The sequence below is a fragment of the Spea bombifrons genome, chromosome 5 (assembly GCF_027358695.1).
Source record: "Spea bombifrons isolate aSpeBom1 chromosome 5, aSpeBom1.2.pri, whole genome shotgun sequence".
NCBI lineage: Eukaryota > Metazoa > Chordata > Amphibia > Anura > Pelobatidae > Spea > Spea bombifrons.
In genome coordinates this window covers 106,181,550-106,207,577 of record NC_071091.1, presented here as the reverse complement: position 1 = coordinate 106,207,577, position 26,028 = coordinate 106,181,550, and the positions used below count along the sequence as shown (strand labels likewise).

Here is a 26,028-nt window from a genome sequence, read left to right as displayed (position 1 = left end):
GCCCCCGGGCTCCGGAGCGTCCCTTTCTTGCGCATGGCCTGTTGTGACCCTGATGGCCGCTCAGCCTTCTAGTGCCGTCACCTGGCTCGCCATTAAAAGGCAGACCTAATGCTGATCCCCACCCCACTGAGCGTAAGACCCCCGTATCGGGAGAGCACAGGGGTAGGGGGCTGCACCCGATGCCCCGTTATTATATCGTGAAAATCGGTTTGGGGTATATTTTGAGGATTTCTTTGCGGAACACCTGTTTCTGTAAATAGGGTTAGATTGTAAGCTCTTTGTACAGGACCCCTCCTCGCCTTTTGTTCCTGGGAGTCAGATTGTTATGCGATGCTCTACCTCTTTTGTTTTCCCGTTGTACAGCGCTGTGGAGTATGATGGCGCTATATGGTTTGGTTTCTCGATCGCGGTTGCGCTCCCAGGCGTATGTCATGTTGTTGATGTTGTTGTTGATGATGTTGTTGTTGTTGTTTGTTGTGGGCTGGGAGATAAGAATTGCAAGCTTGGGCGCGAGAAGCGGATAATTGCTGACATGCTTCTGGGGAGCCCAATTCCCTCACTGCATTAACCTCAACCACTTCTGCCGGGAGGCTGCTCCATTTATCTACCACCATCCCAGTAAAGCTGGCCGTTGTTCTAATGATATTGGCGTGCTTGTGGCTGTGAGAGGGTTAATAAGTGTAGCTGTTTCTGTTTGGCTTGTGGGGATGAATGGGGTGAATCATGTAGCATGGTCTGTACATGCGCACGCGGTGTACACAGCGCTTTACATGGGTCACTGGCAGGTGACTGCTTTGTGTAACGGCAGCAAACACGCATTGACGCACGAGTGCCTTACCGGCCCGGGGTGATGGGTGGGCTGGCGGAGCCCTCGCGGGGGGCACTTGTGATTTTATTGGTGAAGCAGCTGCACAGGCGGGCCGATGGGGTAGATTTTTATGACCTCTGTCTCTCCAGCAGCCGGCTCGGTGTGATGAGAGTTGTAGTCTGTGAGAAGTGTGGCTGTTCCCGGCCTGAAGCTGCTCTCCGGGTTTGTGTTGACAGCACAGGCCGAGCAAATATTAGCCGAGGCCGCGGTCCTCCCCTGCTGCTGCTGCTACTTTAGTTACGAATATTGTGTGTGTGTTTATGTATGTGTATGTATATATATATCTGTGTATGTTTGTGTGTGTATATATATATATATATGTGTGTGTATATAATGTATGTATTACACACTCTGTATGATGAGTGAGTTACAGGGCACCGGCCTCTGCTGCAGACGCTGGGCTCCTGGGGATGATTAAAGCATACATGGTGCGGGGTTGGGGAAGGGGCAGCTCCCAGAACATATATGATGTTGGGGTACAGATGTGGACACATTGGGTCGGATCCGTGTATAGATATACATGTCTGGGGCTGGGGTATTTCACTCCTCGTGCCCCCCTCCAGGGGCTTACTCAGCAGTAAAGCCGGCTATAAACTGTATGGCAGAGGAGATTAACCCCTGCCTCTCCACCTGTTACTGAAGATCCCAATCCTGGCAGTGAAAGAGTTACTGAGAGCAGGTCACTAAGCTTTCTCTAACGGGCTTCTATTGATTTGTTACTTTGTGCCGTTCTGTCGCTTGTTACACGTTAACCGTTACATGTGACGTATTCCTGGGTGTTCTACGGTGAACCCGTTCCCATTATAATAGATTTATTATTTATTATATATAATAGATTTATTAGAATATAAGCCGCGGATATCCCGCATGCGCAGATCACTGCCCTACTTATGATTTATTTTATAATAGAAATATTGTAAAATCCACTACATTTTTAATTTTTTGATTTATTTTTTCCGTCGTGCCGGCAACGGAAGCTGCGGGGATCGGTGTCGGGCTCGTGCCGGTGGCAGCCCGTGTGTGACGTGAGTGATAAGGGGGGGACTCGGGGCCCTGAATGTAACGGACTCCGTCATTCGGTGTAATTCTCCTCGTCATCCGTTTCAGCTTTAAAATATATTTTGTTATTTTGTGTACTAACGACTGTGTGCTCATCGCATGGAGCGCGGCGTTATATAACGTATACATTCAGTAGATATATATATTCATATGCTATATAAAATGGTCCAATCAGAATGAGCGGTTTGTTGGTTTCTATGGGGATAAGATCACTTTTTCAAACTTCAGGTGGGTTTGGAACGCGTTTATGTTGCTTATGGAAACCAGTTAACAATTCTACGGGATCATTCTGTGTAGGGAGCCCTGACGGCGCATGCGTTACATCTCATCGGCCCTTTAATACTGACTTGGTCATTCATAAACCCGGTGGCATCAGGAAGAGGTACGGTTGCCGTAGCAGCATCCAGTTTTTGCCCATAAAGTACCCCCCGCGTTACAGGGGATGTGTGAAGCGGGTAAAGTAACGGATTTCCTTCTATACCCGTCACAAGTTGGAAGGCAGAGAAGGCAACAGAGACCTCAGACACCTCGTGGGGAAACGGGCTTGCTGTGCGCCGTTTGTAACGATGCGTGTCATTGGCCGGTTCCGTGCAGCTCCGCCGATCGCTCTGTGATTGGAACGGCAGCTCAAATAATTAGAGACTCGCTGTCACCGTTACTGGCAATAAAATAAACGTCTGTGGCCGGCAGCCGCGGCTTTCATCCGGGACCGACACCGACAAACCTCGGAACTGTGTAATATTACCCACAAAGTCACAGCGGTCTCCTCCTCGCTCCTGCGCGTTTAGCGGTCGGCGGGATGGTTTCGGGCGCGGAGATCCCAGCATCCTCTGTGTGTTCCGGTGAGTGGAGCGGATCGATGGCTCATTCAGTGACCGTTACCGGGGAGGAAGCACGGAATCCGTAACCGGTCCGAATACTTTCACCGGCGTTTCCATAGTAACGGGGTAACATTTCATTGAATGAGCTGTCGGTCCGTTCCCCGGAATTCATGGGGTTTCTATCTTTATTATGGCGGGAAAGAAGCTAATGTATGGGGCCAACATCCGGCTAATGCTGAGCTGGCTGGAAGGGCCGCTGGGGGCCAAGTATTAAGAGAATATTAACGGGAAAACCCTGTGCAGACAGACGGCGCGCTCTCTTACACTCAGACTGTGTTTCCGCCCCAGTGACATTTCTTCTTCAGGAGACGATCTGCCCTTTTCCTTCTGATTAAAGAACGCGGCGGATCCGCTACTAAAATTAACCCCTTCCCGGCCAGCGGCTACTAAAATAACCCCTTCCCGGCCAGCGCCTGCTAAAATAACCCCTTCCCGGCCAGCGCCTACTAAAATAACCCCTTCCCGGCCAGCGGCTGCTAAAATGACCCCTTCCCGGCCAGCGGCTGCTAAAATAACCCCTTCCCGGCCAGCGGCTGCTAACATAACCCCTTCCCGGCCAGCGGCTGCTAACATAACCCCTTCCCGGCCAGCGGCTACCAACATAACCCCTTCCCGGCCAGCGGCTACTAAAATAACCCCTTCCCGGCCAGCGGCTACTAAAATAACCCCTTCCCGGCCAGCGGCTGCTAAAATAACCCCTTCCCGGCCAGCGCCTACTAAAATAACCCCTTCCCGGCCAGCGCCTACTAAAATAACCCCTTCCCGGCCAGCGGCTGCTAAAATAACCCCTTCCCGGCCAGCGCCTACTAAAATAACCCCTTCCCGGCCAGCGCCTACTAAAATAACCCCTTCCCGGCCAGCGGCTACTAAAATAACCCCTTCCCGGCCAGCGGCTGCTAAAATAACCCCTTCCCGGCCAGCGGCTGCTAAAATAACCCCTTCCCGGCCAGCGGCTGCTAAAATAATCCCTTCCCGGCCAGCCGCCACTCGCATACATCATCCACTGACACTCGGCTTCAACTCTCTCAGTGCTGGAAAGCAGGGGCTTGCGATGTATCTGACGTGGTGATATGATATATATATATATATATATATATATATATATATATATATATATATATATATATATATATATATATAGTGGGGGAGATATAGGTAGATATCTGTATACAATATGTATACGTCCCCGTGTATGTGTACGTTATAGGAGCAGCCTGTTGTTTTTTCCTCCCCATTTACTCATCTCTTCCCTTTTGTTTGGTTGCTGATTGGTTGAGGCAGTAGGGACCGGGGACGTGAAGAAGGGAGTTGTTGAAATAATGCAGCCCCTGCCACCGGCTGCCGCCGATCCCCAGCGTGGTTATGCCGAAAGCCGTAACGGTGGCTCTGGAACCATTTTTGGTTTATTTGTTATTTCAAAGGAGGAGAAACGTTACGTTAAGATGGAATGTAAGGAAGTTTCACTTTACTAAGAGGGTGGTAGATACCTGGAACTGCCTCCCAGTACAGGTGGTAGAGGGTAACACATGCATGTTTAAGGTCTGGGTGCTGGAAGGCGTGCTGGACGTGGCGCCGGGGGTAGTTCTGGGTATTTCTGGGTATCTCACCGCAGGCTGACCTGAAGCTGCGCTGACATCCGGATCTGTGTACACAAACCCTCGTTCCCATGGCAACCGATCACCGACGCTTTGTTAATGCCTTTCAACCTACAGCCCAAACCCTGCTGTTGGGGGTCGGCGTCCGGCTCTCCAGCTGCTCCTCCGACGTCTCGCTCGTTGTCATGAAGTCATCTTTACTGGGCATCACGGCCATGATATACACAGCGCTGTACGAGCCCGGAGCGCACGCTCTACTCCCCCTGTTTAATGTACGTGATATATAAAGTCATGCTTTTCGTAAAACCCGCTATTTTTGTGAAGAATGATGTTTGTTGTGCGGCTCGAGGATCCTGTCTGAACCCGCGCTTTATAATTACGTCTGACCACCGGAATCCTGATGCGCAGCTGGAAATTCTCTCTTTTCTCGCTCCTCTCGCTCTCGTCCCCTGTCTCTCTTTATAAAGGGGGTGTTGGAGCCCCCTTCCCAAATGCAAATTACTAAACATGCGGGGGGCTGCATTCACATCCTGCACTTATCATCAAGGTGGTAGATAAGTGGAACAGCCTCCCAGCAGAGGTGGTAGAGGGTAATACAGTGAGGGGATTAAACACACATGGGATAGACATGCGGCTCCTGAATCTAAGACGAGACCGACGACTGATTTGAGGTTTGAGTCTTTATGGCAGGAGAAATGGGGGCCGAATGGGGCCGATCTGCCGGCAGATTCTATGTTTTTAGAAGCAAGAATTCATCTTTAAAAAAAAAAAATACCAGATCTTTCTAGAATAAGTTGAATCAGAACGCCGGCGTTTCTCTGTTATAACCGTTACAGACGGAGAGTACAGCGCTGCGGAATACGATGGCGCTATATAAATCGGCATTGGGGAGGGTGCAGGATATTGGATGTTATTTAGCCCCCCCCATTCCGTGCCATAAAGTGGAGCTCATCGGATGCATAAAAAATCTCATTCCTATAAACTCCCTTTATCTGCAGACCTGGAGCCGCCATCGCTGTCAGTCATGTGATATTTTGGGTGACTTTTCCCAGCTCAAACACCGCACTGAGCTGATGCTTTATGGCGATGCTAATGAAGTCCGTTCCTCCATTGACTTTCATTATGGGTGATTAAGACCGAGCCATTCTATTGTTCCCCACAGGCAGTATGATAAGGAGTCCCCCCAACTCTAGTAAATTGGGGTTCAGATAACAGAGCGAGAACTCAAATGTCTAATAAACAGCTGCCTGAAAATATTATATCGCGGGGCAAAAACTGCAACGGGGGTAAAAAAGGAAACAGATTCTTGGAAAGTGATTTGTAATCTGATTGGAGGAATATAAACCCGCGGCGTTCTCTTTAAGCCGTTTGTGTTCGGATGCCGCATGCAGGCCGTTATCTGCCGCAGTGTCTGTTATGGCGGCCGCGTTAACCCCCGGGTGTCCTTGGCACAGGCGGCGTACGGCGGACAGTCTGCTGAGCGAGACAATGGCCGTCAGACAGGAGCTCAGCGCGGTGAATGGAGCCAGCGAGCCTCGCAGCGCACGCTGATTGTCTGATCCGCCGGCCGGGGATTTGATGGCTCATCAGTAAACGTGTTAGAGAGCCCGGATTTCTGCCATTAACCCCTTTGTGGCCGGGCACTGAAACATTTTGCCGACGTCTTCATTTAACACGACGGGGCCGGGCATTGTAAATATGAAATCTTCTGCGTGTTACTGTATCGCAGCATGTGTATCGTATGACCCCACGTATGCTTAACCCCCTCACCCGACATATCAGTCTTAATACCCAGGGGGTATTTGGCGCGTGGGGATCTCTTGCCCCCCATGGACGTTGCGGTTGTGTCGTCGCGTTGCCGCTGAAAGATATTAAGCTAGGATATTAAAAGTGATTCCGGTTTGGAAAGTGGTTTTATCGCTATGGAAACCAATAAATCTGGCTGCTGATTGGATCATTTATCAGGGTTCTTTTTACAGTTTGCTCCGTGTTAGTTTTGTTTCCGTAACCCCCACCTTTCTCGAAGGGTTTTAGGGCAGCGTCTTCTCTCTGGTATATGTTATCGCCAAGCCGGCCCTTTACGCTTTCGCTGAATCCCCCCTATATGCGTTTGCCCCATCCCCCGAACCCCAGCTATTTATTTTATATAGAAGATGTCTTCAGCCGAACAAACCCCCCCCCCCCATGCGATCTGCTTTCCGGCAGTCAGCTGCAGCGCTGGCTCAGGGGAAGCTGGAGGCGAGGGTCTGTTCAGACCCCCATGCACATGCAAACAACATTCCCAGTGCTTTCCTGCCACGGATTGGCTACCTGAATCAGCCAGTCAGAGGAAAGAATTTGCCGATACACAGAGAAGGAGGGCTCCAGCTTCAGGGCTGCAGCTTCTCTTTCAGGAAAGTGTTTTGATAAAGGGTTGTCGGGGGCTTTTTCCTTCGTTATACAGCCGGCGCACGGCGCTGGGGTCATTCGGGTTGATACTTTGTTTCCGGAAACGCTGAGCGGTGAAAGTTTCTCGGTGAAGGACGTCTGAGGTCGCTGGATTGGCCGTTACGAGGATAGCGCGTCCCGCTTATTCTTTATTGGCTGTAACGTCTCCTTATCTCTGCCGGTCAGGGCACCCAGCGATATTTAACGTGACTCACTGTGATTCCTCCCCGGTAGTCTGAGATAATGGTGGATAAATGTGCGTTTTGTGAGGATGCTCCGTAACGTGAGGATCCAGGGCAGCCGCTGGGATGATGCCGGGGAGCTCGTCGTGTCTGTGAAAGGGATGGTTTATTGGCCCCCGATGCCCCCGGGTAACCCCAACTCACCTCCCGCGTGGCGTTTAGCTGGCGGTGCAGAAAGACATTTAAAGGGACCCCCGACACACATCATGCTGTAACGCGTCCCTTTAACGCGCCGCCTGGGGGTCTGGGCGCTTGCCCGTTCTCCGGGGGCCAGTGCAGGACGTTGGTCATACTGGTGACGGGGGCCGTGCCGGTGACGTGGGCTGATGGGAATCCTGCCTTGTCATACGTGCCGATCGGCCCCCGCTGCCGTGACTCATGCCTTTTACACACTTCCTTTTCATTTATATTTATGGCAGTTTTGCAACAGCAGACGGCGTTCCTCATCAGACAGCAGCGACACTTACACCAAGCATTAGAAACATAGACTCTGACGGCAGATCGGCCCCATCCGGCCCCCGTCTAGTCACCCGTTTCTCCCGCTGTAACGACTCAAACCTTAATCAGTCGTCGGTCTCATCTTAGATTCATCCCAGTCTATCCCGCGCATGTTTAAATCCTTTTACTGCATTAGCCTCTTATGCAGCTGCTGAGAAGCTGTTCCATATATCTATCACCTTCTCATAACGTAATATTTACTCAGAGATTTTGCTTTTCTTATTATTTTTATACCGTGTTAAGCAAATAAAGAATGAGCAAATATTTTAGTTTATTAACAATTTTTGTTGCAAGCTTTTTTTTTTTTTCTGCTGCTATACCAACAGATTATTTTAGCCTATCAGCAGGCTCTGTTTGTGTCACCTGACCCCCAGCTGGAATCGTGCGCTTCTTCATAAAACTTTTACGGAAAACTGACTTAAATTATTTGCCGGCAGACTCTGGGTATTTAACAATTTTTAGATTTTCTTGTGAAATTAAACAAAATATGTACAGAAAATGCAATAAATCAAGTCTCGGGAGAGCAATATCTGTCTGTTTTAAGTTAAGTTATTAACCCCTAGTTGACATACATGTATTTTTTTTTGGGTAGGGGTGCTTTTTACTTTTTTCATACAGCACTTGAATTTAACCCTTTTTGTGCTGTTTCCCCGGTAACGGTTCTGGGCCGTAGCCGCGCGCTGTCGAACAGCCGCATCCTCGCTCCTGGCCTACAAAGGCTCTTTATTTCTTTTACTGAAATGTTTCTGAGCCGGAACGGGGACGAGCCCCAGCGGAGCAGGTCTCTGCGCAGTGATAAAGCAGCCTCGTCGGTCTCCCGGTGGACGATGCCTAATTGTTTTAATGGGTTAGACTTTGTACGTGAGCCTTGGGGATTGAGGAGGGCTGCGGATGCTTCCTACCGTCTTACATTCCGAGTGGAAAGGTTTTCCGCCTGTTTTATTTTCATATACGTGGAGTAGAAGATCCAGCAGCATTTCCACCGTGGGTGGATTCCTTCTGTGCTCTCTGCTTTTTCTTTTTCCCTTTAGCTACACTGGCGATCTGTGTATGTATATATGTGTGTGTATATATATATATATATATATATATATATATATATATATATATATATATATTACACACACACACACACACACACACACATTAGTGGGCAGTTAAGCTGCCCCTGTATTTCTGGGGTGGGGGTCTCCAGCCATCAGCCGGCTAGGAAATCTGGGAGCAAAAATAGTATTAATGGCAGGGTAACCGAAGGGACGCTCCCGCCGTTATATCCATATAATGCATATAGCTGAGTGGTCCCTATACATTTTCATGGCGTCTCCTGTGCTCGGTGACATTAAACTGTCCCCTTTCATTTATAGCAGCCGGTGTACTTTCATTCATAAAGTAATGTTTATGATTCCCTCCAGCAATGGGTTAACTGCTTTACAGACCCATCTACGTTCAACTTGCAGTCAAGCGTTAGAAACCATATTACTAGGACCGTTCAATCTCTTAACGGAGGCAGCGTTTGCTGCGGTCAACGTTTTTAAGGGGATGCTTAATTGTCATGTGGGGCAAGAGCGGCACTGATAGGCTGTCGCCATAGAAACTGAGAAAAACAAACAAAAAAAACTTCCTAAAAGTCTTTTTTGCTTAACGCACCCGAGACAGTGTTCTGTTTAAGTGGAACAGCAGCTTTAGGAAGTGCACGCGGCTCGCCCCGGTCTCCCTCCCGGGGGCTGCTTGAGACGCCCCCCGCGGACCCCCATACTGTTACATAATATTCAGTATTTTTCGTGCGTTCTCCTTGTGCCGTTTAGCCCCGGCTTCTGGAGTGGGATTTAAATCGCTAAGAGCGAGCGATCCAGATGGCCGGGGGGGATTTGGCGTCCGGGATTAGTCCTTTTAATCCTTGGCACGCGCTTCGCGTTTCTCGGGCGCTCGCCGTCCGCTCCCTCGCAGCTCCGTATTACGGCCCCCGGGGTCAGAGGCGCTGTGAGTTTGGGGGAATGGTTTATAACGTTGTGTATAAGATCGGTATTCTCAGGTCCTCTGTATTAATGACATCATTACTAATGAGTGTATGAGGTCACCTGTCCTTTAACATCACGTGTCCCAGAACCCCCCTGTTCTTCCTCTTGGTTTAGTTTCCTGTTATCTTAACCATCGAGTGTCCTAAAGCCTCAGCAGCTAAGTGCCCTCCTCCCATCTTATTCTTAAAGGGTTAACAATATAATCCAGCTTGGAAGGAGCCGTCTAATGATCTTTCCTGATTTCCTGTAATCCAAGAACGGCCCCGGTGTGATGTGCTGGCGGTGCCCTCCGCGGCTGGCGGGGGACACAGTCTGCGCTTCTGCCCATCCCTATCAAGTGTCCTCTGATTAGTCTGGCCAGTCCCTCTTTGTGCACCAAATCCCCATAGCCCTCTCCCCTCCCCTGATGCCCCTCTTTTCTAGGAGGTCAGAATGTTTGCTGGGTATGAGGGGATCGCAGGGTTCTACAGCCCTAAAAGCCCCGATAATGTGTATAGAAACAGCAGGGAACGGCTTTATAAATTAAACTGTGTTAATAAACCCCATTTTTCTTCTCGGTTGTGTAGGTTGGTGATGATTGGTCAAGAGGTCTCCGTAAGCGACCCCCCCCCCCAGAGTGTTGGGGGTGTAGTTCCAATCATTCCACTGGGATCCCAAGGGGGGAGGAGCCAGCAGAATGGTGCGACATGCTTTTAATTCCCCCACAGACACATTTATGCCATTTTCAGGCATTTCTGAGAATTGCCTTTTTTAGGGGGTAAAATAAAGCTACTGTTTTTTTAAGGTAATATTGAGGTTATTTGAGTCGTTTTGCAGGGTGTGTGGGTCGGATCGGGTTGTGCGCTCGTGTGTGTAACGCGTATCGCCTCCTTCCCCTGAAATAAGGAGGAAATTCCACTTTTTGCCAGAAACATTGTGAGGCACGAGGGTCACGTGAATCTTGGAGCCATCCACGTGTGTGAAAGCGTGTTATATATATATATATTATAGTATAGTATAATAATCCCAGCTGGTAACCTGAGCTCGCGAAGAGTTAACCATTACCTTGGAGTCCCAGCCGCGCAGGGTGTGTTCCCTCCGCACATTCCTCCCGGGCAGATTATTCCTTCCTTGTCGGGATCCCGGATATTCTGTAACTCTATCCGTGGGGAGGATATATATAATATAATATATAATATAATATATATGGAGGTTCCTGCGCATCGTCAGGGGAGAGCCGTGGACAGTAAGCCGCGTCTATAACCCGAAAAATCTACCTGCCCGAGGCATCTGCCCCAGGGGGGGGGCAGGGGATCTGTCTCTTATCAGCGCTTCCTTTAAGGTTTGCCGTCCAGCGCTGATACAAATCAACTTAAAAAATACAGAATATTTCTAGATCGGAAATCGATGGGCGAGAAACGTGGATTGGATGCGTTGCTGTTTTATTGATTATGTTCGATATACGCTATTCTGTAACGTTTGCTACAAATAATATATATATTATACATTATACTATATATTCTATACGTTATATACATTCTGTTTAGATTATATATATTGGATTAGATATATTACACTATATATTCTATACATTCTATTTAGATTAGATGCATGTTTTTGTGATTTAAGGAAGAGAAACGTTTGAATTTCTCTGCTGGGAGGTTTGATAGAGAAGCTCGGTTTCTGTTCACCAAATATGTCGGCCCCCCGGCCCCCGGCCCCCGGCTCGCTGGATGGAAAGGAAGTCCGACTTCTCTAAATCTATTTCTTTAGCTCACTTTCAGTTGTATAAAAGTTACCCGTGGAACGAAAAGGAGAACTTTACTGACCGTCAGCTTCTCACCGGAACGTTCTTCTGTTTCAGAATATGACAGACACTTAGCATCCAGCAAGAACATGGCCGCGGCGTACCTGGACCCGAACCTGAACCATACCCCGAGCTCCAACGCCAAGTCCCGCCTGAGCACCGGCATGGAGCGCTCGCCGGGCGCCATAGAGCGCGTGCTCAAGGTCTTCCATTACTTCGAGAGCAACAGCGAACCGGCCACCTGGGCCAGCAACATCCGCCACGGGGATGCCACAGACGTCAGGGTAAGTGGGATATTTTAAAAAAATATTTTTTTATTTTATTGTCATTTTCCCCAAGTTTTAATCTAGGACTCCTGAGCCAATCCGTTCACAAATTGTAATATTTAACCAATAATGGGCTTTTATATTGGCATATTTTATCTTTGTTTACCCACAAATGGAATGATCCGTAAAAAAAAAAAAAAAAATCCAAACCATCAAGAATTCCGATGAGATTTGATATTTTTGAGATGCAAAATATTATTTATTTTTCACATATTTAATTATTTTTTTTAAGTGAATTTATTTCACTAAATAATAATTTATTTGTGTTTTTATACCTTTTTTTAATTTAAATAGGAATCCCAGCATTTTAAAACACCACGTTCTACCACTGGTGCAGCATCAGCCTCCACACTTCTGCCGGGAGGCTGTTCACTTATCTACTACCCTCTCAGAAAAATAAAAAAATATATATGGTAAAAGATTATAGTTAAATAACAGAGTTCTCTTTCTGACGGGGTTCGCCCTTAGCCTGTGTTACTGCGCTCATGAATCTAACCGGGGTAATAAACCATTAACACGCTCTCATGTGGCACACGGTGGGTTAAGGGTATAATCAGTGAATTTCCCGCAGTGTGGGGTTTTTTTTTTGTTGTTTTTTTCCTAGTTTCGCTCATCACGTGAAACGTCCTTGGCATTTTTCAGCCTGTAATGGTGTGACGCGCGGTGACATTTCTCACACCTTCCCGCGTGGGATACTCACAGCTCGCGGTTAACCCTGCGTGGCAAGGAAGCCGCGTCCCCTCTGCAGGTCACAAAATAGTGCGCTGTTTTTGCCCCGGAATATGATGTTTTCAGGCAGCTGCATATCAGCCGTTTGTATGATTCTCACTCTGTTATCCGACCCCCGATCTACTAAACACCCCGACTCCTTATCATACTGCCTGTGGGGAACAATAGAATGGCTCGGTCTTACTCACCAAGACACTCTGACTAATGAAACTCAATGGAGGAACGGACTTCATTAGCATCGCCATAAAGCATCAGCTCAGTGTGGTGTTTGAGCCGGAAAAGTCACCCAAAATATCACATGACTGACAGCAATGGCGGCTCCAGGTCTGCAGATAAAGGGAGTTATTGCCGTATACAAAAAAAAAATTATTATTATTTTTTTTTTTTAGGGTATAATCCAGAAGATCGTTGATAGCCACAAAGTGAAGAGCGTCGCGTCCTATGGGTTACGGCTCAGTCACCTGCGCTCTGAGGAAGTTCATTGGCTGCACCTGGATATGGGCGTGTCCCACGTCAGAGAGAAGTACGAGCAGGCCCACCCACCAGAGGAGTGGAAGTAAGTTAACCTGCATGCTGGGGGTTGGGGCACTATCTACACTACTTGGTACAGGATTGTTTAAACTATCCAATGGTACGTAGGCATGCTGCCGCTAATAGCACGGGCGGGCTTGTGATTGGTCAGCTTGTCATTATTCATGTGCCTCCTGTGGTCCTCGGGTAGGATGATGACTGCTGGAAACACTCACCCCTCGTGTGCTTCCACACACACTAACACCTATGTTTGCAGTGGATACAGCAGTGGCATTATGGTATAGTGCAGAGTACACTGTGAGTCTCTGGTTATACACTTCGTGACTCCCTCCTCTAAACATTAAAAGTGAAAGTGCATCTGCGGCTAATAAAACATCACCCGATGAGGGCCGCGTCATGTAAAGAGAAGTAAAAGAAACCTCTGCGCCATTTTAATTTTCTCCTCGATTCTCCCGGTGGCTTAAAAGCTGCATTTAAAGGTCTTTTGAGATACCAGGGCTGCCTAGCAATAGAGACGTGTCATTCTTCCAAAGCCCCTCCTCTATGTATTACATCACAGCAATCTGACCGCTGCTGCCAGTCCCTATTAAACCAATAGACCTCCTGTGATTTCAGAAGGGGGGGTTAATGAGAAACTACAGCAGAACGGTACATTATTATTTCAACACAAAAGTATGTTTTTTAACATGAGTGCAGGAGGAGGATGTGATAATTGAAGGATTTAGGATATTGGGGGCTTCAAAGGGCCGGCGTACAGCACCCAGTATCAGTGAAGGATTGTAGCCCCGTCCCACATACTCTTTATGTAAGAGAAAATCCCCGGACACAGAGCCTTATCTAGCGGTTAAAGCCCCGCCGCTGAGGATTACCCCGTCTTACCGTCAGATAAAGCTCCTTGAGAGGGACTTACCATCCCGAGGCTGATCTTCATTAAACATTCCCTCCGAAGCGATGTCATCCTGATATTAAAGTCCAGCTTTGATTTTTATTTTTTTTTTCACTTTTTTTTTTTTTTACATGTCGGATTTTATATTCTTTATTAGAGCCCCTCCCCCACCCAAGAGCATTAAAAGGGATTTTATTTCCGTAGGAAGCAGGGATGGTAATGCTCCGGCCTGTCAGATCTGGTTCTGTCAGACCCTTTGGACGCAGGGACTGTAAGAAGCGCCGCGGGAGTTGCTGGCGCTATAGAATTATGGAATAATAATGTTTCATATCTTTTTTTTTTTAAATCCTCCTTCTTCTCCTTGTCGTTTCAGGTACGAGCTCAGAATTCGTTATTTGCCCAAAGGATTCTTAAACCAGTTCACGGAGGACAAGCCGACGCTGAACTTCTTTTACCAGCAGGTAGCTCCGTGTTCAGAAATCACGCGCGTGAGGTTTTGGGCTCAAACATGCGCGGGGCGGTTACAATGAGTGTGTTGTGCGTAGTGGGTACGTGTTACTCGCATGGTACAAGCGATGCTGATTGAAATAATACGAAGAACAACGTGACGCCACCATGAAAAAATTGAGTAGTCCAAGTCCCTAGATCTATACTTTAACCCCTTTGTGGCATTGAACATACTAATATGTACTCAGAAACAAGCCCTAGGTGACCGAGGACGTAATAGTACGGTCTGTGGTTCTCGGTGGGGATGTTTCATGCGGTGAGTCAGGGTGGAAACAAAGTAAAAAGCTTTCTGTCCAGACCCTGGGAACTCTGATGAGCCCCCCCTGCTGGCTAAGTACGGTGAGAATTCTGGCTGTGGGGGGATTCGGCAGGAAGTATAAATACGTGTAAAGTTCCTGCGATGGCTGGAGCGTCTCGTTTTGTCCGGGGTTATTTTTCATTATTTCCGTATTTCAGCCGATACGGCGGTCGGAGACGTTTAATAAAACGTTTGTGTCATAAATCCTGCGGCCCCCGCTCCACCCAAGCGAAAAGAAAGCCTGTGAGACAATGCGGTGACATCTGCAGCCCCCTCCAGGTCTTCCAGCCCTGCGTATCCCCCCGGGAGAACCCCCCGCGGGGGCAGATGATGGAGATACTTTATGGTTTAAGGCCAGCAGCTGTCATTAATGTCCGCTGAGCTCGTTCTGTTGGGGAATCGGCTCTGAGACCCCGAAATCTCCCCTCCCCCCTCTTATCCCGGAATAAACCACTCCGGCCTGGATGTGAAGGTCATGTAAATGGCGGCGACATTAATAATGGAGTCCTTAGTGAACAGCGGGGATTCAATAAAGCCTTTGTCGTCATAGTAACCGTGGGGCCTTGCTGCCGATTCACGTTTCACGCTTTGCACCAGCATTTATTGTATCGTCTGTCTGTCCGTCCACCGGGGCCAGCGGCCTCCATGATGGCGGGTATTGAGGTGGCGTGGTTGGCTTTGGTGTCAATCGTGTCAGATCTGGTGACTCCATCGATGGTCCGGAGCCCTAACCGGCTGACTGCGCCATCGGGGGACGCTGCGGAGGGTCTAGGTGCCCGCAGTTATCGGAAGATGGGAGGAAGACGGCTGTCAGAGAACCGGTCCCCGTGGACAAATCTGGGAGCCTCCTTCATATCGATCTAGGAGCCGGAAGAACTCCCATGAAGCCAAGCCGTAATAACCGAGGCTTTATGAGATCGATCGCCCGTGGGAGGAACGTATAGCCGGGGCCGTATGCGCAAGCCGTGAATTATTAATGGAGTCAAATGCCTCTCCATTACCTCTTCCTTTAGCGATGTTTAAACATTAATTGCCTCGGCCCTCCGTACGATGGAATCCGCCGACGGGAGGAGACGGCTTCGTGACTTCTTCCTTCCTTCCGCCTGTTTTAATATTAAAGTGAATTGCGGAAGATCATAAAAGTGATAGCGGGGGGAGGGGGGAATATGGAGAGTCCTTTCCCTGAATGAACGAGCCGTAAAAGCCCCGCGTCCTCGTTTAGCAGTTCCAGCCTCTTCTGTACTTCTGCTTCCTACGCCTCATACATGGAGCTTATATATATACATACAGGGGGGGGGTGCCACGTACATAGATACTATGTATCTATGTACGTGTGATACTATACCCACCGTCTGTGCGCTCCGATTAAACCCGCTGGTTATTGCCCTCTAAGCTCTGGTTGGGGCATCGCTGTGCTGCGGCCCTTCAAGGGACGCTGGACCCCCGTTTATGAAAATGATTGGGGGCTCCCAGTTTTTGGTTGGTTTGGAGGGGTTAAATTGTAACTGGGAAGGGGGGCAGCATCCGTTCGAGACCCCCGCTGGGGATATGTAAAATAACCCTGCCAAAATACTTTAGTGGAGGGGGGGAGGGGGTCCCAGATCCTCTCCAGTTACCCCTCTGGGGCATTAATGATATCGCGTGTCAGCTGGGGACACGTTCAGTAAAATCCATTTTCGGGTCGGCTTTCATTGATTGGATGGATTTTAAATGCACCGCTTTGGCGCATCCGGCCCCCGGGAGTTGGATTTATGACAGGGTCTTCTGGGGCAGGAGACCACTGGGGGTCATTTACTTTCATCAGACTTATTCACCAACATCGGGACCCGGCGGTTGCCACACAAACGGGGGCAAAAGATTTGGAAGAATAAAAATAGAATGGGGCTCTTCTAACGGCCCCCGCAGAGCGCTAACGCCCCCCCAGCTCTTTTTTATTCCGTTTTCCTATTGCTACTGTTACCAGCCCAATGCATTGGATACATCCCGCGGCCCCGGCGTCTCCGGGGTTAATATTTGGCCGATCGGTACGAATGCAGCGTGACGGCCGGGGCTGGCCTCGCGGGGGTCGTGGCTTCGTGGCTTCGTGGCCGGTTTCCAGCATGTAGTCATCACACGCGGACAGACGGCGCTGGGACACGGATAGATTTCCAGCATATGCTGGCAGAGAGCAGTAGCTGCAGAGCTGCAGTTTGGGGTCACGGCGGAGTCCCCCCCCCCGCCCCGTTTGTTCCGACCACTATTAACAGATGCCGCGACGGCGGAAACTTCTGCCAAACGTGCGCTTGGTTTACGCCGACCGCCGCAAGTAATATTATTTACTGTATTATATAGCGGCGTCATATTCGGCAGCGCTGTACAATGTGTAAACGTGATATAACACGAGGAAAGGGGGTCCGGCCCAAAACCCACCTCTCTCCCACGGCCCAGCTTCGCTTTCAGTCATCACGTCTATAATCATTAACCGTCCTGATTGCTGGGGAAAAAAGTGTTTTTGCCCGGTCATCAGGCGGTATCTGACCCCGCGGTGCGTAGCGCTCGGATCGGCCCCTGTACGGGGTATTCGCACAGGTAAGGGCTGCGGGTTCCAGGTCACGCTCGCTGTTTTCGGACGTTTCCATGGTTACTTGTTTCTCTGACGTTCTCACCTCATCGCTGTGCGTTTTTTGCGTTTTCAGGTGAAAAACGACTACATGACGGAAATAGCGGATCAGGTGGATCAGGAGATCGCTCTGAAGCTCGGATGCCTTGAAATTCGGTGAGTTGAGTCCCCGAGCCGGCGGCGTACGAGGGGTTAATAGAATTTATTTATTTATTTATCTTTGTTCTCTGCCTGTCCCAAAGCCCTCTATTTACAGAACCTGCTGGCAGATCGGCCCAATCCGGCCCCCGTCTAGTCGTCCGTTTCTCTTGCTGTAAAGACTGCATGTCTATCCCATGCATGTTTACTACCCTTGTTGTATTACCCTCTACCACCTCTGCTGGGAGGCTGTTCCACGGTTCACCCCATGCTCAGATGGTCCAGACATTGATGTCACAAAAGTTTGGGATCCGTAATCTTTCGTCGCTTGCAGACTTTCTGAAAGAAGGGCTTTATCGGCTGTATGAAGCGGCGCAGGCTCCGGCGCGATCCCCCGGATTCTGATATATTTATTTACGTGAATGTACTCTGTGCTGCGCGGTTCTCCCACACGGTGTAACCCGGGCCGTTCTGTCGTTTCAGGAGGTCGTATGGAGAGATGAGAGGGAACGCGCTGGAAAAGAAGTCCAACTACGAGGTGTTAGAGTGAGTATGGGGTGTACAGAGCGGGCGCGAGGCCTGGGGTAACCTCACCCCGAAAGCCCCGACCTCAGTTTCCGGGGCTGTTAAATAATGCATATAATATATATAATGATGTGTGTGCGTGTGTGTGTATATATATATAATGCGTTTTATATTAAGTGTACAATAATAAAGTGTGTAAATAATAATAATGTATAAAAATAATAATGTCTCGTAATAATAATAATAATGTATAGTAGTAATAATAATAATAATGTATAGTAGTAATAATAATAATAATGTATACTAGTAATAATAATAATAATAATAATAATGTATAGTAGTAATAATAATAATAATAATGTATACTAGTAATAATAATAATAATAATAATAATAATAATAATGTATAGTAGTAATAATAATAATAATAATGTATAGTAGTAATAATAATAATAATAATAATGTATACTAGTAATAATAATGTATAGTAGTAATAATAATAATATATACTAGTAATAATAATAATAATAATATATACTAGTAATAATAATAATAATGTATAGTAGTAATACTAATAATAATAATGTATATTAATAATAATAATAATGTATACTAGTAATAATAATTATTAATAATAATGTATAGTAATAATAATAATGTATATTAATAATAATAATATATACTAGTAATAATAATAATAATAATAATGTATACTAGTAATAATAATTATTAATAATAATGTATAGTAATAATAATAATGTATATTAATAATAATAATAATGTATACTAGTAATAATTATTAATAATAATGTATAGTAGTAGTAATAATAATGTATAGACTCGTACATGTAGGTCGTGTCATAACATGAATGATTTGTGCTTCTCTCTTTGTAATCGTGGCGTCGGTCTCGTTACCGCAGCGGCCGGTTCTCCGATCTCCCCGCAGATACGGATTGAGCACCCAGGGGCTCTGCAGATGACGGTGTTCGGAGTATTTGCCCCCTCTCGTCGTAATCTTTTGGATCGGTGCCGCCCTGTTGCCCTGCGCCGGGGCGAACGCGCGTTACCGAGTTGGCCCTCCGCGGCCCCGCTCTCCTCATTATGTAGCCGGAGTGCGCGGTCACCCAGCGGGTCTCTCTGCGTGGAGCGGCTGTCACTCAGATCATCTTGTTGTTGTCAGACGCGGGGGTCTCGCAGAAATGACTCCCGTGGTCTGGATTAACCCTTCGTTAGTCTTTTCTGTATCTGTGCCGGGTGTTTTCATTCATTTCATCCTCTCGGTGTCTGTAAAGTGCGGAGTGTCGGAGTTTAAAGGAAAGGTTCCTTTTTAGAATATGGCATTTTTTAGCTTCCTATATTTAGTTCAGAAAGCAGTTTTTTGGGTTTTTTCGGATTGATAATTAAAAATGGCGTGTATGGAGAGGAAAAGGCTTTTCTAAAAATCGCAGGTTGTTCCTAAATCTATAAAGGATCCCTCGCAGATCTTGGTGGATTTTCATGCGCCTCCTCGCATTGCTGATAATCACACAGCGTGTCTGGGGGTATATCAGAACAAAAGGACGTAATCTGGTTGAGTGGTGGATACATGGAACAGCAGAGGCGGTAGAGGTTAATACAGTGAAACAGGCAAACTAGTCCTTGTAGATAAAATCGAGTGCCAAAGGCGTCTCGTGAAGTTAGAGCTCCTAAAATGAGGAGCAGTCCAGACCAACGCCTTCAACTATTTCCCAATTAACCCTTTGAATGCCGATTCCCCCCAGCCTGTAAACACCGCTCTCCACGGGGAAATGTGACGCAGAGTGCTCCACGGTGCTAAAGTAACCGGTGTGGCTTTGGCATTGCGGCCGAGCATAATGGGATTTGCAGTCCAACAACGCAGGTCTTGAGTCCCGTGGTGAAGGCAAAAAGTTGCCTTTTCCATGGTCCCAGGTTAAAAAAAAAATAAAAAAAAAATCTATGTAACCGTGACTGTTTAAACTTTAAAACACAATAAATTCCCAGTAATGAATGATAGCTTCGATTCCGATGCTTGTGATTCCGTTACCTGCTCTCCGGGCATGCGCAGACACAGGCTCTTTAAAAACAACGAGTTTATATATATATATATTTTTTTTTTATGAAACCTGTTTTTACAATAACTATCTGCTTGGATGGGGACTTGACTAAAGATGACATTTTGGGGCGGTTATCGCCCTTTCCTCAATCTTTCTCTAATCTGCCCGCCGCTGTCCTTTTGGTTCGGATCAAAAAGCAGCTCCGATAACCTCGTTTCCTTCCAGGAAAGACGTCGGCCTGAGGAGGTTCTTCCCAAAAAGTCTGCTGGATTCTGTTAAGGTAAAAAAATATATTTTATAACATTTTCCTTTTTTATATAATATATATAGAGAGAAATGAAATGGCTGAGAAATCCAGCGCAGGCGGGGTTAATGTTGTAAATGACTGTTGCCGCTGGAAACGGTAGATTTTTTTCTATGTTTTTTGCTCTTTTTCTCTCAGGCGAAGACGCTGAGGAAGCTCATCCAGCAGACCTTCCGCCAGTTCGCCAACCTGAACAGGGAAGAGAGCATCGTGAAGTTCTTCGAGATCCTCTCCCCGGTCTACCGATTCGACAAGGAGTGCTTCAAGTGTGCGCTCGGAGTGAGTGTCCCGGGCTGACCCCGCTCCGTATCTTACATCTGATCCTACTAATCCAAAGTACACCGCCATACGTGTTTCACGGCTACATATATGTGCGCGTGTATCTGCGTATGTACAGCATGAAATGGTATTTTACACCCGCGCTCTACCAAAAGGACTTTTTTCAGCCCCTCGCTCTATACCTGTCTAAGATTTATATCATTATTATTAATTTATTGTTTATATAGCGCCAACATATTCCACGGCGCTGTACAATGTGTGCCTGTCATGGTTTTTTAACTCAAAATACAAAATGTTACTTAGTTCCAGCGAGTCGGGGGTTTTACTGGACCAAGGGGGGTTTCGTTTCCAGGGCCGAGGTCTCGGTTACCCAGTAGTTGTTAGGTTAGCACTGAGCCGGGATGTTTCGTTGTCGCGCATGAGGCTTATTTTTTTTCTTCTTTTGTACAAAAAAAGTCCAGCTGGGTTATTTCTGTGGAGCTAGCGATCGGCCCGGAAGAAGGAATCAGCTACCTTACAGACAAAGGCTCTAACGTGAGTACCTGATAACGCATGGGGGTGGGGGGGTTATTCACTAAAGAGAGAGTTGGCCGGAGAGTTCCTCGGCTACGGTTTATGGGTTATATATTTCGAAGGAAGCTCAGCACCCGTTGGGTAGCGAGTCGTACTGAGCATGTGCGAGAAGCATACTGAGGTATGCTCCCTGCTTTCAGGAGAGGCAGCTGGGGGCGGAGTTAAAATAAGAGCTCCAATAAAAAAATAACAAAGAAATATCTCCACCTGTGTGCAAGCAGTAAAATGCGCCGGGGGGGGGGGCAACACAACATAAATATGGGTTTGATATGAAAATAAGGCTGGAGCGCTGCCTCAATGAGCCGCGTCTTTGGAGAGAGAATGTGTTCGCTTCCTTCCTCTTGTGCGGTCCCCCCCCCCATCATTTCATGTTCTCCATTAACTCTTTCAGCCGACCCACTTGGCAGACTTCACTCAGGTACAGACCATTCAGTATTCGAGCAGCGAAGACAAGGACCGCAAGGGGACGTTACAGCTGAAGATCGCTGGCGCCCCCGAGGTAAATCACTGTGAGGGAATGAGGAGGCGGCTTGTGTTACAATGAATGGCTTCCCCCCGGCGGATTAAACTTCCATTATATTCACCCGCAAGAGACTTCCTTTCATTGGGGTTTGCTGTCTGTGAATTACACGCTCTGTCTCTCTCTCATAGTGTGCAAACACTTCCACTGACATTCCACTACTTGGAGGGAAACTCACTAAATTGTATTATTAAAATTATATTACTGTATACAGCGCTGGGGGTTATATTACTGTATACAGCGCTGGGGGTTATATTACTATATACAGTGCTGGGGGTTATATTACTGTATACAGTGCTGTGGGGTATATTACTGTATACAGCACTGGGGGGTTATATTACTGTATACAGCGCTGGGGGTTATATTACTGTATACAGCGCTGGGGGGTTATATTACTGTATACAGCGCTGGGGGTTATATTACTGTATACAGCGCTGGGGTTATATTACTGTATACAGAGCTGGGGGTTATATTACTGTATACAGCACTGGGGGGTTATATTACTGTATACAGCGCTGGGGGGTTATATTACTGCATGCAGTGCTGGGGGGTTATATTACTGTATACAGTGCTGGGGGTTATATTACTGTATACAGCGCTGGGTTTATATTACTGTATACAGCACTGGGGGTTATATTACTGTATACAGCGCTGGGGGTTATATTACTGTATACAGCGCTGGGGGTTATATTTACTGTATACAGCGCTGGGGGTTATATTACTGTATACAGCGCTGGGGGTTATACTACTGTATACAGCACTGGGGGGTTATATTACTGTATACAGCGCTGGGGGTTATATTACTGTATACAGCGCTGGAGGGGTTATATTACTGTATACAGTGCTGGGGTTATATTACTGTAAACAGCGCTGGAGGGGTTATATTACTGTATACAGTGCTGGGGGTTATATTACTGTATACAGCGCTGGGGGGTTATATTACTGTATACAGCGCTGGGGGGTTATATTACTGTATACAGCGCTGGGGGGTTACATTACTGTATACAGCGCTGGGGGTTATATTACTGTATACAGCGCTGGGGGTTATGTTACTGTATACAGCGCTGGGGGTTATATTACTGTATACAGCGCTGGGGGTTATATTACTGTATACAGCGCTGGAGGGGGTTATATTATTGTATGCAGCGCTGGAGGGGGTTATATTATTGTATGCAGCGCTGGAGGGGGTTTTATTATTGTATACAGCGCTGGGGGTTATGCACGAGAAAGGCAATGTTCTCCATGGTGCCCCCCTTTAATGATATGTTGTATATCTGGTTGTTGGGAATGCTTGGCGTGTGCGTGTTACAGCTCCCGTGTCCTGTTGATATGTGATCACGCGCGTGATGTCAGATGCAGCTGTTGAGGAATAATGCCCCTTTTGTCTCGTCTCTCAGCCGCTGACTGTGACAGCCTCTTCCTTCACCATCGTGGAGAATATGGCAGACCTGATCGATGGATACTGCCGGCTCGTCAGCGGAGCCTCCGAATCCTTCATCATCCGACCCCAAAAAGGTAAATTCACTTTCTGCTGGTTTCTAAGGACAGGGCTGAGTAATGGCCGCCGTGCCGCCCAGCCCCCGCAGAACAAGGAGCTTTTCTGTGTGCGGAGGAGCCCCCGGGACCCGTCTCCAAATCAAAGCGCTCGCTCTGTCCTTGAATACGTTTTCTTCCCGCCGTGACCTTCAAGTAGCTGCATTTTATCTGAGCCGCCATCCAAAGGACGACAAATCCTCCGTAATCTTTATATTATTATCTCAATCAGTAACACACACCACCATTCAAAGGTTTGGGGTCACCCAGAAACGTTCTTTTTTTGTCCATTAAAATAACAGGAAATGGATGAGAAATTCAGCTGGGGGGGGGGGGGTTGTTAATGTTGTAAATGACTATTGTAGCTGGAAACAGCTGATTTTTAATGCAATCTCTTCATAGGCGTACAGAGACCCTTTATCACTCCCATCACTCCTTTATCACTCCCATCACTCCTGTGTCCCGATGGCCCTTTATCACTCCCATCACTCCTGTGTTCCAATTGCCCTTTATCACTCCCATCACTCCTGTGTTCCAATTGCCCTTTATCACTCCCATCACTCCTGTGTTCCAATGGCCCTTTATCACTCCCATCACTCCTGTGTTCCAATAGCCCTTTATCACTCCCATCACTCCTGTGTTCCATTGGCCCTTTATCACTCCCATCACTCCTGTGTTCCAATAGCCCTTTATCACTCCCATCACTCCTGTGTTCCATTGGCCCTTTATCACTCCTGGGTTCCAATTGATGGTTAGAAAACCCTTTTGTAATTATGTTACAGCCACAAATGTCCTTGTTTTCCATAAAAGCAGCCGAGTGACCCCAAACCTTTGGATTGTAATGTATATTACTCAATGTCTGACTTGGAGGAAATAAATCACTTTCATGTATTTACATTTTTCTAACAAAGAATGGAAGAAAGAGGCTGGTGGATACATGGAAAAGCCTCCCAGCAGAAGTGGTAGAGGGTAATACAGTGAGGGTATTAAACATGCATGGGATAGACATACGGCTCCTGAATCTAAGACGAGACCAACGACTGATTAAGGTTTGAGTCGTTACAGCGGGGAGACGAGACGAGACAGGGCTGATCTGCCGGGAAGCGTTTCTGTAATTGCTGGCGTTTTTTGGACCGGCTCTTCGTGGTTTTTGTCTTCGGATAGAGATGTGAGGGGAGGACGCGCCGGATAATCCTTCCTCCTCTGGCTTTTTTCCTCCCCTCCTTTGCCCGGCAGGCTCTCTGCTCAGACATCGTTCCAGGTTTTTTCACGCCAGATCCCGCCGTCTGATCGTCGGAAAGAAATCGGTTGTGTGAAGTCGCGGGCCGCGGTTCCCCGTCAGATGGTGGATGCTGGCAGGGGGCGCCGGGCGCGTCTCATAAACATTTACCTCCTTCGGGCCATTTTGGCTCCTGGCACCGAAAACCCTTCCAGCGAACGACAGAGTGAGGCGGCCTGGGTTTAGGCTCACTGCAGTTTATTCGGACGAGCGATAAAAACTGCACTTTTCCGTTTAAATTCCCACCTCGCACTGTATAGAAACCCAGACCCCGCCGGCAGATCGGCCCCATCCGGCCCCCCATCTAGTCGCCCGTTTCTCCTGCTGTAAAGACTCAAACCTTAATCAGTCGTTGGTCTCGTCTTAGATTCTGGAGCCGTATGTCTATCCCATGCATGTTTAATACCCCCACTGTATTACCCTCTACCACTTCTGCTGGGAGGCTGCTCAACTTATTCAGCACCCTCTCAGTAACGATGGTGATCTCTTGTTCAAACATTTCTCCTCCTTTGAAAAAAGTCCCCTGCTGCATTTTTTTTTGTTAAAACCGCTTTATGTATTTAAATGTCTCCCCCATGCCAGACATTGCGCTCCCTCTGTCTTTCCTGATTAATTTTTATTTTAGCAAACCATTCCCCATTTTTCTTGCCCCCCCGGGACTCCCTCCAGAATATCAATATGCTTCTGCAGATGGGATCTCCAGCACTGCACCCACTACTCTTAAGTGAGGTCTGACCAGATCTGTGAAGTGGCAGCCTTGCCCCTTGGTTCTATTAGGAATGTTTTTTGGCCCCCGGGTGTTCTCTGTGTGTTTCCTCGTTTGTAGCGGTTTCCCGGCGTCTCGTGTGACGCTGATGTGCGTGTACGACGCGTGTCCCCTGTCTGACCGCACACCCCCCCATCTCGTGGGATCTGATGGCGTAACACGTCACCTGCACGAATCACATCGCATAGTAATTTTTTCTCAAAGTACAGCTTTTTAAAAAAATATATATAAACATGTGAGACTTTTGGGGGGGGGGTGATAAATAATTCAGAAAATGTGATTTAAAAAAGATAGTGTTACCGGTATCCATGCGTGTGATTGGCTGTAGTAGGCTGACCACTGTGGTCACGGAGCGGTCAGCTGCAGTACTGCGACATGGGGACCGATGACTTGCCAGGTACATCATTGGTCCTCTACGGACATCTTTTTAGGACGTACCCGGAAAGTCATTGGTCGCAAATGGGTTAAAAATACCATTGCCGTCCTTTGAAGGAGCCACGTTTTTGGAGCCCACTCAAAAAAAAAAACACCGGTTCATAGAAGCTTACAATCTACCCACAACCTGCATTCTGGAGGAAACCAGCAGCTACACGTCACCCTCATCCAAGCAGCCCCTCTCCTTCTGTCTCGTTGCCCCCGTCCTCTAATAGAGTGTAAGCTTCTGTGTGTTCACGTTCATTTCTTTTTTTAATGTTAATTTTGATGTTATTTCTAATTTTGCACCCCCCTGCCCCTCCCCCTTTGTATCGGCTCTCCAAACAGTGTGAAATAATAATGGTAGGATGAGACATCTGCCGCAGGTCTCTAA

At 47.5% G+C, this 26,028-nt stretch overlaps 1 protein-coding gene across 1 annotated transcript in view; it reads left to right on the top strand.

The window, feature by feature from the left end:
• Positions 1–26,028, top strand: part of PTK2 (protein tyrosine kinase 2) — a 57,589-nt gene that overhangs the window by 2,470 nt on the left and 29,091 nt on the right. Inside the window, exons 2-11 of the mRNA XM_053466169.1 lie at positions 11,432–11,658; positions 12,819–12,985; positions 14,220–14,307; positions 17,327–17,406; positions 17,872–17,934; positions 20,192–20,246; positions 20,409–20,549; positions 21,006–21,083; positions 21,514–21,621; positions 23,040–23,157. Coding sequence (XP_053322144.1) covers positions 11,432–11,658; positions 12,819–12,985; positions 14,220–14,307; positions 17,327–17,406; positions 17,872–17,934; positions 20,192–20,246; positions 20,409–20,549; positions 21,006–21,083; positions 21,514–21,621; positions 23,040–23,157 — 1,125 coding nt within the window. The remainder of the gene's footprint in view (positions 1–11,431; positions 11,659–12,818; positions 12,986–14,219; positions 14,308–17,326; positions 17,407–17,871; positions 17,935–20,191; positions 20,247–20,408; positions 20,550–21,005; positions 21,084–21,513; positions 21,622–23,039; positions 23,158–26,028) is intronic.